The 19,626-nt window shown below is 33.5% G+C and overlaps 2 protein-coding genes across 5 annotated transcripts; both read left to right on the forward strand.

The window, feature by feature from the left end:
• Positions 1–393: 393 nt before the first annotated feature.
• On the forward strand, positions 394–4,560 carry LOC123706404 (tubulin glycylase 3A-like). 3 transcript variants are annotated; one of them, XM_045655668.1, is made up of 10 exons: positions 394–494; positions 773–923; positions 1,025–1,221; positions 1,347–1,522; positions 1,606–2,046; positions 2,409–2,620; positions 2,691–2,781; positions 2,853–3,038; positions 3,121–3,374; positions 3,455–4,560. In XM_045655668.1, the coding sequence occupies exons 2-10, from the start codon at positions 800–802 to the stop codon at positions 4,432–4,434; spliced, it is 2,661 nt and encodes an 886-aa protein (XP_045511624.1). In that variant the 5' UTR covers positions 394–494; positions 773–799; the 3' UTR covers positions 4,435–4,560. The 3 variants fall into 3 exon arrangements, with proteins under 3 accessions (XP_045511624.1, XP_045511625.1, XP_045511626.1); XM_045655669.1 differs by lacking the exon at positions 394–494 and adding an exon at positions 544–632; XM_045655670.1 differs by lacking the exon at positions 394–494 and having other exon boundaries at positions 689–923; positions 2,868–3,038.
• Positions 4,561–5,005: 445 nt separating this feature from the next.
• Positions 5,006–9,284, forward strand: LOC123706397 (tubulin glycylase 3A-like). Of its 2 annotated transcripts, XM_045655657.1 has the most exons (6): positions 5,006–5,079; positions 5,346–5,436; positions 5,528–5,620; positions 5,724–6,840; positions 6,922–7,437; positions 8,423–9,284. In XM_045655657.1, the coding sequence occupies exons 2-6, from the start codon at positions 5,398–5,400 to the stop codon at positions 9,238–9,240; spliced, it is 2,583 nt and encodes an 860-aa protein (XP_045511613.1). In that variant the 5' UTR covers positions 5,006–5,079; positions 5,346–5,397; the 3' UTR covers positions 9,241–9,284. The 2 variants fall into 2 exon arrangements, with proteins under 2 accessions (XP_045511613.1, XP_045511614.1); XM_045655658.1 differs by lacking the exon at positions 5,346–5,436 and having other exon boundaries at positions 5,025–5,079.
• Positions 9,285–19,626: the final 10,342 nt, after the last annotated feature.

Below are 19,626 nucleotides of genomic sequence, written 5' to 3' on the forward strand. Positions count from 1 at the left end.
GTTATATTTTGCTTTATTATGTTAATGATATTGTAATATTATACATAATGGAACATTTACAAATATACTATCCAACAATTTTTAAAATTCCTGTGACATGTTTAATTTTTTTTACAACAGTGTATTTAAATTATATTTAAGAAAATATATAGAATAATATAACCCAAAGGCTCTTTTATAGTTAAATTTGATCAATATTATAGTTTTATCGTTCAGATATTATTACATTACCCTACAGTGAAATAGAGCAATTATTGGTCTTATACACAGTCACAGTACCTACACAGTCTTAAAATTATCGGAACTTCTTCAATTATTCAAAAATAATGTTATTGACTATTTGTCAATTTTAACAAAAATGCATAGTTGAATAACTCAACAGAATAAATTTGCAGTTGAAAAATTATATTAACAGTCATTATTCTAATTTTTGTGATCATTATCTACCTCTAACCCAGTTTTCTAATTACCGTACCAGATACATTCTAAAAACGGTGAGAGTAATTTATTGGTTTTACTAATTTCCGTATACATTTGCACGCTCCACGAAGGACGTATGTTTGTGACGTCATTAACACAGTGCCAGCCCGTGATGAGCACGGATGCCTCCATACTAGGAAGGAACTCCTGATGTAGGTTAAATAAACTAGGTTATTGCACTGTAAATCTGATCCGATATAAAGTCAGTTCCTTATCATCAGGTGTACTGCACAGACGTCCCGATGAAATAAATTTTAACCATGACCCCTACGATCTATAAATATTTTTCCAGAATACACATAAGATATAAGCGTTTCCCATGGCTGTAACTATGGATTTAGAAGAGAGCGTCTCTGACTCGAAGCTTCATAAGGATAGTATAGCGAAAAAAGAATTTCGACCAACTAGCGCTGTATCTCTATCGAAATCTGATCATGGCCCAGGTTTGGTCATTCTTAAAATAGAGTTTGATACTATGATGATTTGATGAGATTTCTCATTCTTATTTATCATTTAAACACGAATAACCATTGTCCTATTTCAGTGGAGACAACGTCTTCTTTGGAACAGTTGAAGGAATATAAAAGTTGGGTGAGTCCAGAAAGATGGAATGAGTTAAAGAAGATTGCGGACACGGCAATGAGAGAGCGTAAAGTATTTATGATAAAAGGTGGCGGATTTCCTGCTGTCCGGCGTGCACTACTTGAAAGAGGTTGGATCGAGAAGTATGAATCTCACAAGGTAACAGAAATAAATATCAACTTCATTATTTATTTATTTTTGTATATCTACCTTCATGTTTTTTTTTTTGTTCTAATTGCGGTAAAATTTATTACTTACCTTGAAAAATATTTAATTGTGTGCAGGTTCGTCATCCACCAGTTAATGTCGATCCCAGAAAAGTATCTGGGAAAGAGTTGACGAAAGTAGAAAGAATGATTTTATATAAATTTATGGAACACCATTCAGTTGATTTTCTTTGGACAACCAAGCGAGATAAATACGATTGGTTGCTCAGTAACAAGGAAGTTATTATAAGCAGGTATAAAAGTTCTCTAGGTGCGACAAAAATCTTTGTATACAATATATATTTTATAGCGTTTAACTAAAATAACTTTTTTTTAGATTCTGTAGATCGATATTCACTACTAAAGAAGGTTTAACGTCTTCACTGACGCAAATGCATTGGTATACGGATCCAGGAGTAGCATTAACGCGGTTTCCTCGTTGCTACAACATTTACAATTCTGATAGTTTGGAAGAATTTATCGATGACTTTAGAATCACGGCCTGCATCAGTGTCCTTAAATGGCTTTCCATCAGTCTTCAAGCGAAGGGAGACCAAGGATTAATATCAACTCATGGAAAGGTCCCTTTTAGTTCTATAGAATTCGCAATATCGAGACTCAGCGAATATATTACATTCTTTACGCATAAAGATATTGATGACACAGAAGATCAATCGCCGCACGTTTGGGAACATGAATGGGACCAATTCCTCACACACCATTATCTCCTGGTACACGAAAATTCTAAATTTTCTGAAGACAAAAATGTAAACATACGGTATGTTTATTTTCCATAAAGATGCAAATTAGATTTTAAAACAAACACGTTCAATAATAATCGAATTATATCGTAGTGAGATCACTAATGGTGCGTCATTAAAAACAATTATGATAACATGCTATGTAATGTGCGCTTGTTTATTGGAATGTAAATATTAATTCTGATTTTAATATGATAGCAGATCTTAATATAAGTTGTCTTTACAATGTTGTATCAATGGAACTCAACAATTTTGAGAGACAGTTTTTTTTAGTATTTTCAAGTTATATTATTTCCATTATTTCAAATTACGTGTTATTCGAAACAGCCATTTACTGATATTCAAGCAACAAAAATATTAAAAAGTAAATCATTTGCAGGCAATTAGAACGTAAAGCAGCTAAAACATTAGGTACAATGGTAAAATTTTGGCCCCAAATGGATATCGATGGAGTACTCAATATCTGGATAGTGAAACCTGGCAATAAATGTCGTGGCAAAGGCATTCAGTTAATGAACAACATTAAAGACATAATTGGTCTCATAAACGTTCCCGCGCAGAAGACTAGATATGTCGTTCAAAAATATATTGGTATTAAGATTATTAATATTTATAATAATATATTAATTTTTCACAATAAAATGTTGGTCCTTATTTTCAGAAAATCCTTTGGTTATTTATGAAACAAAATTCGATATACGACAATGGTTTTTGATAACAAATTGTCAGCCGCTAACAATTTGGGTTTACAAGTAAGAAACTAGTCAATATTTTTGATTAGTCCATAGTATATTAGCTACTAAGAAATATATCTAATAAAAAGCTTTTTGTTTTGCAGAGATAGTTATTTAAGATTTAGTTCTCAAATATTCAGTTTGTCAAATTATCATGAATCAGTTCATCTCACGAACAATGCAATACAGACGAAATATAAGAATACTGGTGAACGGAATAAAGCTCTGCCTGATGAAAATATGTGGGACTGTCACACCTTTAAAGCATATCTGAGGTAAATATTACACTTTTAAATCACTATCACTAATTATTTAAAATTTCACTAATGGTTGTAATTGCGTTTTCAATTTTTGAAGACAGATAGGTAAATATGAAATGTGGGACACTAAAATCTACCCTGGAATTAAACAATGCCTTATTGGTGCTATGTTAGCGTGCCAAGAATCAATGGACAAAAGACAGAATAGTTTTGAATTATATGGTGCTGATTTTATGTTAACAGAAGATTTTACTCCGTGGCTTATTGAAATTAATTCTAGTCCAGATTTAGCGCCCACTACATCGGTAACAGCAAGGTTATGTCCGCAATGTCTTGAGGATGTTGTAAAAGGTATGAGTTTCTAAAGACTTTAAGTCGATTCTGTTTAAAAAAAGTTACACCAGCAAAATTTATGTAATTTCTTATTTCAGTGGTTTTAGATCGACGTGCCAATCCAGAAGCTGATACGGGAACCTTTGAATTAGTTTATCGGCAAATTATACCAAAAGCTCCTGCTTATCTTGGTTTGCAATTATGTATCAACGGCAAAAGGCTGTTGAAAAAGACTAAAGACAAGAAGTTTGAACAAAAAAGTGTTACACCGTTCAATCCCCCATTACCAGTAGGCGATATAACTCTAGATGTAGATCAGCCTGTTCCAGCTGAATACAGTGGTCCTATAATAACAGACTTTTTGACGTGGCTTAATCCCTACGATGCTTTACCCACTAATAAAGACGGTATTTTAGTAGGTCCAAAGGATTCGCTCACGGTACGCCAAGCTGTCACTGCCATGAAATCAAATATCAGTTTAAAAAACGGTTCCAAAAAGCGTAAAACATCTGCCGTCTCTTTTAGGACACATCGAGGAACACGAGAAAGAAACACAGAATCTAAACGGCGGGTGAAGCCCCATTCATGCTGTCGTCCTGAAGATAACCTAACACTCAACCACGTTAGTAAATACCGTACCGAGTCAGCGAAGAAATCGGAGAAGCCAAAGATTGATAGGTCGGTTGGTAACAAACGTTGTTACATAGATCCTATTGAATGGGAACGGGAAACTGCAAGTATTCTTCGATCTACTATTTCGGTACAAAACAAAATTTCTGATAGGAATGATGCATCAATACGACAAACTAAATCGAGCGTCATTCAGGGAAATATAAAACAAAATTTGGAACCATCATGTTCCCGCAGTTTTCCAAACGATTTAAATCCAATTAAAAAATTAAGTGCTATCGGTAGAAGCATCAGTAAAATGCGTGAAGAAAATAAATCAAAACAAAAATCTATAACATTTTCAAAAAGCTGTACGTCTATTTACGCACCATACAGGGTTATCGACTCTCCTTTAATCGAGGAAGAGGATTTGTTGTTTAAAAAAAGTAATAAAAATATGTTCTCATGAAATCTCAATAATTTTTGCATAATGCTTACTCGTTGTAGTCTTTAAATTGTTACAAAGCTTCTAAATTTTAAAATTTGTTATCCAATACAAATTCTACTTAATATAAGGAAAATATAGTAATCATTATTTTATTCATTCTACTTTATTTACCTATTCCTATATCCTATAGGGATATTAGTATATCCCATTCAATAACCACCGTATAACCGTATCCTTAGTCCAAACTCCAACCCACACCAAGGTCCAACCTAGTCAAGTCGTTGCTTTTCGTAAGAGCCAGCGCGCACGAGCAACTTTGTCTCCGCAACTATTTTGTCTCTCCCATCAACTCTATGGGGAGTTGCGTCGCTACGTGCGCGCACTTCCATACTAGCCCATGGGTAGGAGAGACAAAATAGTTGCGGAGACAAAGTTGCTCGTGCGCGCTAGCTCTTAAGGTCCGCTTCACACTGGCAATATCCGTGCAATAAACTCTTGAATAAACTCATAGGTACTTGAAAGAAAGTGACGATAATTGACATATATTGTCTAATCTGTAAATTACATCACAATATTATTTGAATTAATTAATCAAAATAATTTTAATCAAAAATATGTTTTAAATAAAAAAGCAACACAATAATGATTTGGATCGAAAATATAAAGGTATTAAAGGTTATCATTATCCGCATTAATAAAATGGTTATGAGTTTATGACTTTTATAATACGTTTGATAATAATTATATTATTATAATACATATGTTGACCAACGAAAGCCACATGCAAATCTTAGGCAAACAAAACGATATGTAGACCGAAATAGAAAGGAAATAGAGTTTCTTACATAAAAAGATAAGCTAATAAAAATTATAAAGTGCACTTGCCAAAGATCACCTGTTTTACACTAAAAGTAATAACGTATATTTTTCAGAAATTATTAGTATAGTAAATCTATTGGGTATGAATAAAGTGCCGTTATCACAATGCCAATAGGAAAAAAGAAATATGTAAAAAGGAAGAAAGTGAGCGTTTAATTTTTAATTAATCTTTACACACACCATCATCATAATATCAAACGTTGTACATAATAAAGTAACATATTTTTATTCGTAGAAAATAACGAAATCAAAATCTGTTCCTAAAGAGGCTACAAAACTATTGGCAATTGAAAATTCTGCCATTGCTTCAGGACCGGGGCTAGTTAAAGTAAGAAATTCCTCCCAATTCTCAATCCTAATCTTTATTTCGAATATTATTAAAATATATTTATAAGTAGAGTTAATATTGTGTACAATTGCTATATTTTCAGAAATTCTATGACAAAGTTGGTGTCAAACGAATTTATACTCCATTTCATACGTTTGGGTATAGCCAGATAAAACGAATGGAGAAAAATCAAATAAATTCTCACGCAGGGCTTTCTCCAAAGGAGAAAAGTTACGTTATATGCACATGTGAAGCAAAATCTACGAAGTATGTAAGTCTGAAAACAAAAGCAGCTGAAGCAATACGAGAAGCTAAAATATTTTCCATCCAAGGGAACTGTAGTCCCGTTCGAAAAGCTCTTCTTGATCGTGGATGGCTCGAGAAGTTGCCTCCAAATCGAATGAATCTAACAAAATTACGACGTGGTACATTTTCCAATAAAACGGATGTGCAAAGTGAGCTAGAACGGTTGCTTCTTTCAAATTTTGTTGAAAAATGCAGTCCCAATTTTGTTTGGCGCACTCGTGATGATCGAAGAGACACAACAATAGACATGACTAAAGATTACAATACTATTATCAATAAATTAGAAATTGATGCTATGTGGACTTCTAAACAAGGGTTATGCTCTTCAATGAAAAGAAATTACTGGTTCTATATTGAAGATATTGCAGAAGTAAATGGTCCGCGATCGTATAATATACCTGAGCCTGGCGAAATAGAGGGGTTTATAAAAGATTACAAAATTACTGCCTGCACTAGTTTATTGAAGTGGTTACTTTCAATGGTAGCGAATAACAGACCAGTATTTGTTGATGATGGCGAAATTTCTATGAATGTCATCGTATTTGCTTTAAAAAGATGCAAAGAGTATTTGCTACGTAAACAGCATAAAGACATTGATCGGGAGATAAACATAATAACTAACGAACAGTGGAATTCATTTTTGAAAAAATACTATTGTATAATTGCTAAAGACGAAATATTTCGAAAAGATAAGTATGATAAGTTACCGTTGTATTTATGCTATGCTAAATTTTTATTAAAAGAAATTCATAGATATAGACCACAATTAAGTTGTGAAGGATGTCATAATATTTGGATAATAAAACCTGCACATTGTTCGAGAGGGAGAGGCATACGAATGGCATCAAAATTAGGTGTTATCACTGATTTGTTGAATAAAGCAAGTGCAAAACATGTTATTCAAAAATATATTGGTAAGGATAAGCTACAATTTTGTAACTACTTTGCTAACAAATATTCTTCGTTTATTATTAAAAAATTCTTTGCATTTTCAGAAGAACCACTTTTAATCCATGATACTAAATTTGATATCAGACAATATTACTTGGTCACCAGTACATATCCTTTAGTTGTTTGGATGTACAAGGACTGTTATTTAAAATTTAGTTCACAAAAGTATAGTCTGAAAAATTACCATGAATCAATCCATTTGACGAATAATGCTGTACAAAGAAAGTATACAAATTGTGAAGGAAGACACTCTGAACTTCCATCGAATAATATGTGGGATTTAGACAAATACAAAAATTATTTGGATAACATCGGAAAGGATAAAGTTTGGGATAACATTATTTACCCAGGAATGAAAAAATCAATTATTGGAATAATGCTTAGTTGCCAAGACACCTTGTCCGTTTGCAAAAATCGATTTGAATTATATGGATGTGATTTTATTTTGGACAAGGAATACAAACCGTGGTTGATAGAAATAAATTCATGTCCCGATCTCAATAGTACGACTCTAGTAACTGGAAAAATTTGTCCAGCTGTTGTATCCGATATAATAAAAGGTAATAAATATATTTTTTTTTATTATAAGTAACTTATAGATCAAGAGCCCATGACGGCCAGACTTTCCTTTCTTTAGGAAAGTTGAAAGTTTCTCTGTATATGTCTCCGATACAGATAAGAACGACTAGCGATTATCAAGTCTGAGTTGTGGTTATTTTGGCAGGAAACAGGTAGTAAAGGTGTATAAAATTGTACCTAACTTTCATTATACTTTAAAAGCTAAATTTTATATATGTTACTTGGAGACGTATAAAAAGATGTTACCTCAAGAGCCGGACAGTTTTCATGATTCTTACATCTTACCAGACACATTTAAAAAATAACTAACATATCATCAAATTAACGTTACTACCTAAAAGTGTATCAAATAAGAAATAACCCTATAAAAACATTAGTTTTCTATAATTTATGATTAAAAAATAATAGTATAATAAGTTATTAGTTATTACATATCTTTTACGGGGACTTATGTTGATGGAATTTCACGTATCTCGTTGACACAATAACAAAGTCATCGAGATACGTGGAATTCCATCGACATAAGTCCCCGTAAAAGATAAGTAATAACTTTATTACTTATATTATACTATTATTTTTTACACTTTTAGGTAGTAGCGTTAATTTGATGATATGTTAGTTATTTTTTAAATGTGTCTGGCAAGATGTAAGAACCATGAAAACTGTCCGGCTCTTGAGGTAACATCTTTTTATACGTCTCCTAGTAACATAATATATAAAATTTAGCTTTTAAAAAATAATGAAAGTTAGGTACAATTTTATACACCTTTACTACGTGTTTCCTGACAAAGTAACCACATCCCAGACTTGATAATCGCTAGTCGTTCTTATCTGTATCGGAGACATGTACAGAGAAACTTTCAACTTTCCTAAAGAAAGGAAAGTCTGGCCGTCGTGGGCTCTTAGATTATTACTTAGCTGTAAATTAATTGAAATATATTTACGAATATTATTATTGCTTTACAGTTGTTATCGATTATGCACATAATCATAAAGCTTCGACCGGAAAATTCGAATGTATTTATCGACAACCTATGACACTACCGAAATATGGCAATGCAGCGGATATGACCGTACAAGGTCATTCATTACCCTATGACTATTTCTATAGAGGCAATATAGAAATAAAAGAATCTTATGATGACATTGAAATGGAGACAGAGTATAATATTCGCGCCGTCCTAAACAAACTTAAGCGTTTACATGGAACAGACACAGTAATGAAAAAACCTATCGAAGACACTAATTATGGTAATTCAAAGGAAAGTAATGACTCTCGCACTCAGAGTACTCTGTCCGAAAATGAAATGAGTCCTAGTCCGGAAAGGCAAAGCGATAGATCTGGAGATATTCTTGTAACTGAAGATGTTAATTCTGACAAAAGTTTGTCTTCAAAAAATATTCCGGTAATAGACTGTTCAGTTTCTCACTCTAGCTCCAATCATTCCAAACGAATACAGAACGTTTGTAGTGTTACGGATCTCAATACATTTCTTAACCGCTATAAGAACACGGAAATAAAGCAATCATTCAGTTTCAGTAAACTAGATGATGGACCGCTTGGAAAAGCGAGTTTTAATGATATTTTTTCAGAGAAAAAGAAAAAAATGGATTCGGCACTATCATTATATGACAAGAAAAGTAATCATTTAAATATTACCTCACTTATACCAAACGGAGAATTATTGTTAGCTAATTGTCATAAAAATGATAGTATGTTTATGGCGGCATCAAAAATAATAACATTTATTAAGGAAAAAGAAAAAGAGTATGAAGCAGAATAATACATAAATAATTTCTTTTTTCCAAACCAATGCTAAATATTATTAATAGGTATCAATTAAAATTATACATGTTTTCTTGTACCCGTGTGTTTAATTTAAATCCATAAAATATTGATAGCCCGTTTCAAGACTTCAAAGTTGGATTTTTTGTGTCAATGGGAACAGGCCGAAAAACAGTTGACTAAAGATTAAAGCTCATTAGAGCCACCCAGCACCCGACCAGTTACCCTCGTCGTTCGGCGTCAACTCCTTCTCCAAGATGGTCCCCGGGTGAACGACACGTGGTCAACGAGTGGATATCGTTTGGACCACGTATTTTTGAGTGGTCTGTTTCTATTGGTACTAGATCTACACGTGTTTTTAGACAGGACATGACATGTAAGACTGTTAAAAAGAAAGGCAAAGAATGAGAGGCAGCGGCGCATTGCCAACGCGTGGTCCTCGCGTGTTTAAAAATTCGCGGCAAGCGTGAGAGCAGCGAATTGTCACCGAGTGGTCAACCTGCAGACCGCGGGGTGGCCCTTAGAGCCAAATGAGTATCTTCCGACTACACTTGGGTTGCTTTTATTGCTGTTGTTACAACTATCAAATCACAAAAATGGACACTACGTATGATCCAGTAAAAATAAGTACCAACAACAGTCGTTCAATGATAAAATATTTTAACGAAAATAACGTTTTGATATAAACAAGTAGAAACTACACTCGTGATTCGTGATTTTTCCAAAGATAAATTAGAACTAGCGCACAAGAGCAACTTTGTCTCCGCGACTATTTTGTCTCCGCAACTATTTTGTCTCTCCCACCTATGTGCTAGTATGAAAGTGCGCGCACGTAGCGACGCAACTCCCCATACAATTGATGGGAGAGACAAAATAGTCGCGGAGACAAAAGTGGCTCTTGCGCGCCAGCTCTTAATCATCACGATACAGTGAGAACGCGCCTTAAGTTCCCTTATATTTACACCTTCCTTACTTCCTCCTAAGAGCGTTTTCACATTATCCGATCCGATATCGGATATCGGACGCCGATAGCCGATATCCGATATCGGATACAATTTGCCCTTTCACATTGTCCGATAAAATCGTTCCGATGTCGTTCTCAATCTCAATCGTTCATGAGTGTTGCCAGAAATTTTTAGAGAAAACTAAACTAAATTGCCAGTTGATAAAAAAGGTATAATTAAAAAAAAATCAAATGATAGATCCAATTACTGCATACTAACTATTTAGATGTGCTATTTACTAAATAGTTTTGATATCGGTCATTTGTATAGTATATGTTAACACCTTAGGTTAACACATTATAAATTAAATATAAATTTATATCAATACCTACTACAACCTAGTATTAGTTATTAGTTTTAGTACCTAATACATATTAGTAAATACCTTTCAAAATCTATTAAATGTATTTTTAGCAAGACGTACCTAGTCATTTAGTCATTTTTTCACTATATACTATAACTATTTATAATAGTTCGTGTAGTACCTATGATAAATTTATTAAGTGATACAATCTTTGTTCACATTTTCTTTTCTTTTTCTTATTACACTGTAATATCCTAATGATACAGTATAATGATAAAGATAATATTTTCACCCGTTCAAATATATTTGTAATATGATTGTTGTACATAATTTCCTGTAAGTAAAGATACATAAATTATTTTATTGTCATATAAGCAATTATTTGAGAATTAAGAATTTTCAAACCTTAGATTACAAAATAAAGTACAGATGGAGCATGACAACCGCCCGTCGCCCTTGTCAAATAAAATACGAAACCAATTACCAAAAGCAAATACGTCGCTGCACCAGTGCTATAGCTAGGGTTGCCAACCGTACTCTAAAATAGAGTATTGTACTCTATATCATGTAGGCGTACCGCGTACTCTATAATCTATAACACTAATAGAGTATGCTAAAATACTTTATTTTACACAATTGTCACATTCATGACTGAAAGAGTCACACAGAGATTAAAATTTATTAAAAATGAGCTCTTAGATATATAAATTTAGATTTGGAATGTTCGGATTCATATAATTCATTTAAAAATAATGAAAAATTGTTGGGTACTGCAAAAAGTACAAAAAAATACATTTTTAAAAATATTAAATAAATGATACTCTTTTTTGTCAGTCCGTACTCTTTATTTACCTCCTTTGAAATCAGATATACTCTATTTCTTCTAATAAAAGTTGGCAACCCTCGTTATAGCGCATAATTATAGTGTCATGCAATACGTCAAAAAGGGTTTGCAATTTTAGTAAAAAAATGCTGTCTTGTGATAATAAAACGCTGTAAAATTTGTTCCCGAAAACAAAAAAAAAAGATAAAACATCGTTTCACAGGTTTTCTGTTGATTATTTGGCTGATTTATTCCTATAAAACGAATCATAATTTTACAGATAGGAAGGAATACAAAACTTCAACGTATGTTGCCAGTATTTTGAAAATGAATTTTTATTGGTAAAACGGTGAAATGGTTAAAAGATCTCCAGGGTAATGCTGTTGGATTTTTCGATCGTGAATGTGATTATTTGTATAGTGCACTAAAGGTTCATGATAATTATTAGATTATTTTAATAAGCATAATACATTATTTGGTTACTTTTATAAAGCTTAAAAACGTCATAGTCGTTTTCGCTAGTGATTTAATTTATGTGAACTCCATGATGGATATGATTTAAATAAAATGTCCCGTATTCTCGACAAAAAACAACCGCTATTCGCATTCATATATTTTGAAAAATAAAAAATAATATTATTGTAATATTGAAACTTTTTTTTATGTAATTTATTTAATTAAAAATTGAATATAATTATTTTGTCCATAACTTTAGTAGGCAGGTACTTTATGTAGTAAAATAATTATTACAATATTATAAAAAAAATATCATTAACCCGAAATTATATTAACTATAATATATTAATATAAAAATTAAAACTTGACTGCTAATTTATGTATATAGCCTACTTCACTACCGCCACTAACATAATAATTCAGATGATTGCAATGAAACCTCACAACTCAAAATCGGTCCAACGGTTTATACTGCAGGGCGTGTCAAAGAAATATTATACAATAAAAATTAAAACTTGACTGCTAATTTATGTATATAGCCTACTTCACTACCGCCACTAACATAATAATTCAGATGATTGCAATGAAACCTCACAACTCAAAATCGGTCCAACGGTTTATACTGCAGGGCGTGTCAAAGAAATATTATACATACATACAAAAACTCGAAAAACATAACCCTCTTTTTTCCGTAGTCGGGCAAAAATTTGGGAAATTTTTCAATATCGGGTAACATTACACGCACACAGAAGCACCGTGTACGTACAGTGCAGCGGCGAAATGACAGCACACATAGCTATAATGAAAATGACGATAAATCATTCGGTTTAGTTCGGCAACGCTCTATCTGTCTTTTATTTTGTAATCTAAGTTTCAAACTTTGTATTCTTTGTTGTAAATTCAAAATAAAAATAAAATTGGTGTGAAATCTCCTCCTTTTTTTGAAGTCTGTTAAAAACAAAGCACTCAATGACAACAACAAAGAGGATATAACCACTCTAGTGCCACAAACTTATTGTCACTGATGATGTCGCTTTCTTTTTATTTAAAATTGATTTAAAACAAAATATTCCGTATGAAGTCTGTGAAAATGTGACATTTCAAAATGGCGGCACGTAGTTCCAGTTTTTGTCACCGGGTCAGATATGTTTGTGGCACTATACGTGACAACAATACAATAAACAGCACAACCAAAGCACAACCAACATCCGAGTAGGAGGAGTTAAAATCACAAAAATAAAGATGATAAACACTTTAGGTTTTCGAAGATATAGGTAAACCAGAATCTGATGGCAATTAGGGAAATCAAAATTTTGAGTGTGCAACCCTAGGGAAAATGGACTGAACGATCTTGATACTGCTTATTTTTTAGTTTGTTCTCAATATCATTAGTCACATTACATAAGTGGACAATACTGTACTTAATAATGAGATATCCACTTAATATTATGTAGGTACAATTACTTACATAATATATAATATACATATTACTTTTATACAGGTAATACCTACATATTATTATTTACACATACCTATATTTGTATGTTCATTATCATGTGCCATGTGAAAATATCGCTGTATATCGATAGAAAACTAGACTGCTTATAATTTTTTATAAAATAAAATAAAAATAAAATAAAACTATGTTTATTTTCGTAAGTATTAACGGATACACACACTATAAAATTGACTTGGACAGCTTGGACTTGACGAATAGCCGTATTGGAAACTCCTGTAATAAGTTTTCATAAAATTATATTCCAATCAACAAACAATATTTTAGTTACCTACATATAATATTTTTTAATTGAAAGTATCAAAGCCGGTAAGTCCAATTTACCAATAAAATCTTTTAAATTGAAAATTGTGATGTGTTTGACCCTTCTTCATCAAATATTTTTGTATACACATTATAAACCACACCTCTTGCTTGTGATCACAGCGGCTTTTTCGACATTTTCGAAGATTTTTTAGACAAAATCCTAAAAATTATTTATCAACTGCAAAAAAGACAAATAATTTGACAAACAATTTGATAGTTGTCAAATAAGTTGCCACATGAAAATCTTTTATTTATTAAATATAAATATGCCATCAGATTCTGGTAGACCTATAGATATTTATTTATTTATTTATTTATTTATGCTTTATTGCTCAAGATAAATTACAAAATGAGACTTAGCCTAGGATACATTACAACAAACGGCGGTCTTATCGCTAAATAGCGATTTCTTCCAGACAACCGGTTGTACAGAGAGAAATTAAGTAAAGGATAGGAATAGGGCAGAGCACAAATAAATATATACATACAAAAATAAAATAAATAGGAAATAAAAATAAATAAAATAATAACAGCATAATATACAAGCCACAAGAATGAGATAAATAATATACATATGTTCACAAATATATACATACATACTTAACCCCTTACCGCATACAGAGCCATATATGGACGACGAAGTTTATGAATTTTTTATAGGCTAACTATAAACAATATCTAAAAAAACTACCTTACATCTTAAACAGCATTTCATCGAGAATTGGAATGTAATTAATTTATACAGTGTAAATATTATCCATCAGATATATTATAGATTTAGTCTAGCGCGTGCGACGGTTTGGGTGCGCGGAAAAAACCGTGATTTTCAAATTAAGATTTCAATATCAAAAAGGTGAGTAAAGCCATGAAAAAAAATATTTCTTCATTCTTTAGTCTTTCTAAAATAAGGTAAAACATTTGGTTAGGTTGTTTTTTTGCTTTAATCATGTTTTTTTGTACTTTTCCAAATCTGTCATATTTGGCTTCGTATGCATTCCGTCCAAAATATATTATGTCATATGTGGCTGGGTATGCATTCAAGCACAGCATTCAAGGATACTTTCACTGATTGTTCCAGTATCAATCCTAGACACTTTTATCTCACTATGCTAAGCATGTAAATATTATATCATCATCAATAAATACAGACTCATGCTATATGCCACTGTATGATTTTTAATTAGCCGTTTCAGAGCAAATGCGAAAGTCAGGGAAAGCTCTTATTACCAAAAGACGTGGTCGTCTCTCAAAAACTTAGAAACATCGGCATCTCTGGAGTCTCCTCAGTATTTCTGACTCGCCAATTACCGCAAAAAAGCTACGAAAAACTCCTGCAGGACATCTAGATTTTCACTTTGATTCTGTACGGTCTGATGGGATTAGTCATTACCGAATTTGGAAGAAGAACGCCCGTCAGCTATGCCTATATTGTTCCAATTTCGTTCCTTCACGTTATGTGAAAAATATAACGTGTTTTTATGTTATAATGACAAACGTAATTGTTTTAAGCAATTTCACGAAGTATAAGTTGGCTGTGATTCTGGGTGTTATTTAGGTATCCATATAAAGTACTAACATTTCGCCCGCGGCCTCGCCCGCGTTTTCAAAGAAAACCCCGCATAGTTCCCGTTCCCGTGGGATTTTCGGGATAAAACCTATCCTATGTGTTAGTCCAAGTTACCCTCTATATTATGTGTGCTAAATTTCATAGAAGTCGGTTCAGTAGTATTTGCGTGAAACAGTAACAAACAAACACATACACATACATCCACCCTCACAAACTTTCGAATTTATAATATAAGTAGGATAGGATTTATGTAAAGTATATGTAGCATATCAGTTGACTAAGCATTCAGGATACAAGCTTAAGTTTAGTTTGGGGCTTAGCAACCGTGTGTGTGAAATTAATCCGGAATATGTTTTTATTTTATTAATTAGTTACTTTTTTCTAATTGCATACGAAGCCATATATGACAGAAAAAATACAACAAACACTGCATACGAGTCCATATATGGCGCCGTTATATATTTTCTATAATATAAGTAAATAATTTTTTTTCTCAATTTGATCTCATAATGTAAGGTCTAATAAACACTTTTTTGCAAAAAAATAATTTTTATTTCATCTCCTTAATAATTCATGCAATAAGGGGTTAAGAGAAAAGAAAAAAAAATACCTATATAAATATATCTAATAAACATACTAGGGGCATTGAGAAAGATAAAAATCACGAACCATATTTTTAAAAGTATTTATAGATTGAGCCTTCTTGATTGGATCCGGCAATGCATTCCATAGTTTGATTGCACGAACAGTGAAAGAGTTGTCGAGAAAGTTTGTATGGTGCGCTGGCATTATTAGTCGGAGCTTTTCCGATGAGCGGACAGAATCTCCGTTCTCTCCTCTGAATACGAAATTGTCCTTGAGATATTTCGGTGTTTTAAGGTTAAACAAAACTTGATATAATAGTTGCAGCACGTGAGCATCCCGGCGAAATCGAATGGGTAGCCACTTGAGCTGAGAACGAAACTCAGAGACGTGGTCATATTTCCGTAGACCAAATATGAAGCGGATACAAAGGTTTTGGAGACGTTCGAGCTTATTTAATTGGTCTACGGTAATATTGACATAACTTACATCGGCGTAGTCAAGTATGGGTAAAAGGAGGGACTGTGCTAGTAGAATTTTGGTTGGGATGGGAAGAAAATTTTGTAGACGACGGAGTGAACCAGCAGTTGCATACACTTTCCTACATACCTCCTTAATATGAAAGCTCCACGAGAGAGTGTTGTCAAAGTAAACTCCAAGGTTCCTTACAGCCTCACTATAAGGAATAGGTGTGCCGTCGACTGAAATAGGAGGAAGATTCACCCAGTTAACCCTTGCAATCAAAGAAGGACTGCCAACAATAATAACTTGTGTTTTTAAGGGATTCACTTGAAGACCATAATCCGAACTCCAAGTTACAATGTTGCTTAAGTCCTTGTTGACTGAACCGATTGCTTGGGGTAAATCATCAAGGGCAGATTGGGAATAGATTTGGAGATCGTCGGCATACATGTGGTAGTCGCACGTTAACTTGTTTGAAATAGTGTTAATAAATATGGAAAATAACAATGGGGAGAGGACTCCTCCTTGCGGGACACCAGCACTAACATCACACCATGACGACTCAACCTCGTCTATACGTATACGCTGACGACGCCCATGTAAGTAACTGTAAAACCAGTCATTTACTGAAGCCGATATATTTAAAGAACTTAATATACTCAGCAGTATATCAAAGTCGACAGTGTTAAATGCATTGCTGAAGTCCAATAATGTTAGAATCGTGAGCTTTTTATTATCCATTCCATGACGAATATCGTCAGTTATTTTAACAAGTGCAGTGGCCGTACTATGACCGGATCGGAAACCGGATTGGAAGGGATTAAGAAGATCGTGTAGGTTTAAGAATCTATGAAGCTGTTCATACACTAACTTCTCAAGGATTTTAGATAGGAAAGGCAGGATAGAAATGGGACGATAATCGGAAAAAGAAGATGGATTTATTTTCTTAGGTAAAGGGATAAGGTGGGAGTCTTTCCAGGACTTAGGAAAAGTACTAGTGGATAGGGAATGGTTAAGGATGTGAGTTATAACCGGGATTATGAGATCTAGGATGGGTAGAATCATTTTACGGCCAATACAATCGCTGCCAACAGCATTCGATGCAATGGATAATACACCCCGTCTAACATCATTCTCGCTAAAACATTTAAACACAAAAGGTGGATAGTTTGGTGCTGGTGTTTCTGAGACCGATTTTAATGTAAGTTGCTTATTTAAGTTATTAAGAACGGATGGGGTATTTGAAAAATGCTGATTCAGTAGTTCAAGATTTAAAGAAGCATTATTAGATATATTGCGCTGTTTACCAATCCCCAACGTTTTCAAAAATTTCCATATTATGGGAGGGTCACCACTCTCTACAGAAGCATGGAAGTATCGTCTTTGTGCGTCTCTACAACATGTATTACAACGATTCCTTATCTTGTGGTACTTATCACGACTCTCGTCAGTCTTTGTCCGCTTATACTTGCTCTTGGCTCTAGCTTTAGCTTTGAGTAAACATTTTAAGTCTTCAGAAAGCCATGGAGCAGGTAAATGTTTTACTTTAATCCGCCGAAGTGGAGCGTGTACATCGTAGAGATTCGATAAACAGTTGTTAAAAAAGGCCACTTTTTCATTTACACAAGCGGAAGATAAGAGCGGAGACCAATCAATGTTACGGACATCGCGTTGGAGTGCATCTATATCAACTGCGTTAAAATTTCGACGAAGGATGAATTTAGGTTTTTCTTTAGGAGGACGGATATTACAGGACAGGTATAGGAGATCGTGATGTGAAAACGCGTCAGCAGGGAGCTGTCCGTGTTGATACACCAGATCAGGACAGGAAATAACTATAAGGTCGAGGAGCGACGGCACGCAGTTCGGGACATGATGTGTGGAGTGGAGAGGAAGGAGGCTAAGGTTGTGCGAGTCAACAATAGACAACAATCTACGAGAACGGCTATCCTTCTTAAGGAGGCATGTATTAAAGTCTCCCATAAATATGCAATTCTTGTATAAAGGGACAAGTTTATCGAATATTGAATCTAAAGAGGAAAAATAATCAATTAACAAGGAAGGACTATAGAAAACGCCAAGGAGAACTTTGCAATGGGACAGGATGATTTCTAGGATAAGGTGTTCTGCAGCATCGGAAGGAGGAGGCTGGGGTGATTGAGAAATAACAGAAAAGGGAATGTGAGATCGAAGATAAATCGCAACGCCCCCACCAGTTTTACCAATGCGGTCGTTGCGAATAAGATGAAAGCCTGGGAGAGAATAGGAGGACGAAGATAAACAAGGCTTAAACCAGGATTCGGATATTAGGATTGCGTGGATATTACTTGACTCGAACGATGTAAGCATGTCTGAATAGTGAGCCGGGATGCTTTGCGCGTTTATATGTACTACATTGAAAGTTTTTGGGCTATCGGAGAATACATTGGAAAGTGCATCATTAAGAGGGACAAAACTTGTGCTAAAATAACTACCTTCACTGTCAGAATCCGTGCTAAGTGACACAAAGCTATCACTGGATGTATCAGCAACAATCGACATTAACAAAAAAACAAACGAATATAATATAAATATTTTTAAATAAAAATGTAAGTAATTATATGTATATATTTAAAATAGACTAAATAAATTTACCGTTGATATTTGAATTTAAGAACGCAATATATTTTTGTTTACTTAAGTTCAGCCAATTGCCGTATATTTTAATACGGTAATTAAAATAGCTGCCGTATAAATCGTATTTTTAATGCCTATAAATACTTTAATGTGTGTTTTCTTAATAAAAAAAGGTTTCTTTTAATAGAAAGGGTTTTAGGTTAAAGCAAAGAATTTCTTTAAAGATTTAGCGCCCTTTAAGACTGAAAATACACAAACTAGTGCTTTTTTGCTGTTGGTATACTGCCTTTTCGAAAATTGAGTTGGCAACACAGAACATTATCGTCCGATAGCCTCTGGCATATCGGTGTCGGCTCCGATATCCGATATCGGCCCGGACAATGTGAAAGACAGGTATATATTGTGTGCGTGTAATGTTACCCGATATTGAAAAATTTCCCAAATTTTTGCCCGACTACGGAAAAAAGAGGGTTATGCTTTTCGAGTTTTTGTATGTATGTATATTATTTCATACATTTTACTTCCCTCCGATATCGGATATCGGCTATCGGCGTCCGATATCCGATATCGGATCGGATAATGTGAAAACGCTCTAACCCGTTGATCGAGCAAATAGACAAGTTAATACAAATTTATGTATACAAATTTTTTGTAAAGCTCTATTAATAATCAATATAAATCAACTAATAATCAATACAAATCAATGACTAAGGAATCCATACAAATCTAAATTCACAAACCAAAACGC

The sequence above is a fragment of the Colias croceus genome, chromosome 3 (genome assembly GCF_905220415.1).
Source record: "Colias croceus chromosome 3, ilColCroc2.1".
Taxonomy (NCBI): Eukaryota; Metazoa; Arthropoda; class Insecta; order Lepidoptera; family Pieridae; genus Colias; species Colias croceus.

Bases quoted from the DNA above. Each gene is read 5' to 3' on its own strand.
- LOC123706404 (XM_045655668.1), top strand. From the start codon at position 800: ATGGCTGTAACTATGGATTTAGAAGAGAGCGTCTCTGACTCGAAGCTT. The intron at 924-1,024 runs GTTTGGTCATTC...GTCCTATTTCAG, and splicing joins GAAATCTGATCATGGCCCAG to TGGAGACAACGTCTTCTTTG. The intron at 2,621-2,690 runs GTATTAAGATTA...CCTTATTTTCAG, and splicing joins TGTCGTTCAAAAATATATTG to AAAATCCTTTGGTTATTTAT.
- LOC123706397 (XM_045655657.1), top strand. From the start codon at position 5,398: ATGCCAATAGGAAAAAAGAAATATGTAAAAAGGAAGAAA. The intron at 5,437-5,527 runs GTGAGCGTTTAA...TTTTATTCGTAG, and splicing joins AATATGTAAAAAGGAAGAAA to AAAATAACGAAATCAAAATC. The intron at 5,621-5,723 runs GTAAGAAATTCC...CTATATTTTCAG, and splicing joins CAGGACCGGGGCTAGTTAAA to AAATTCTATGACAAAGTTGG.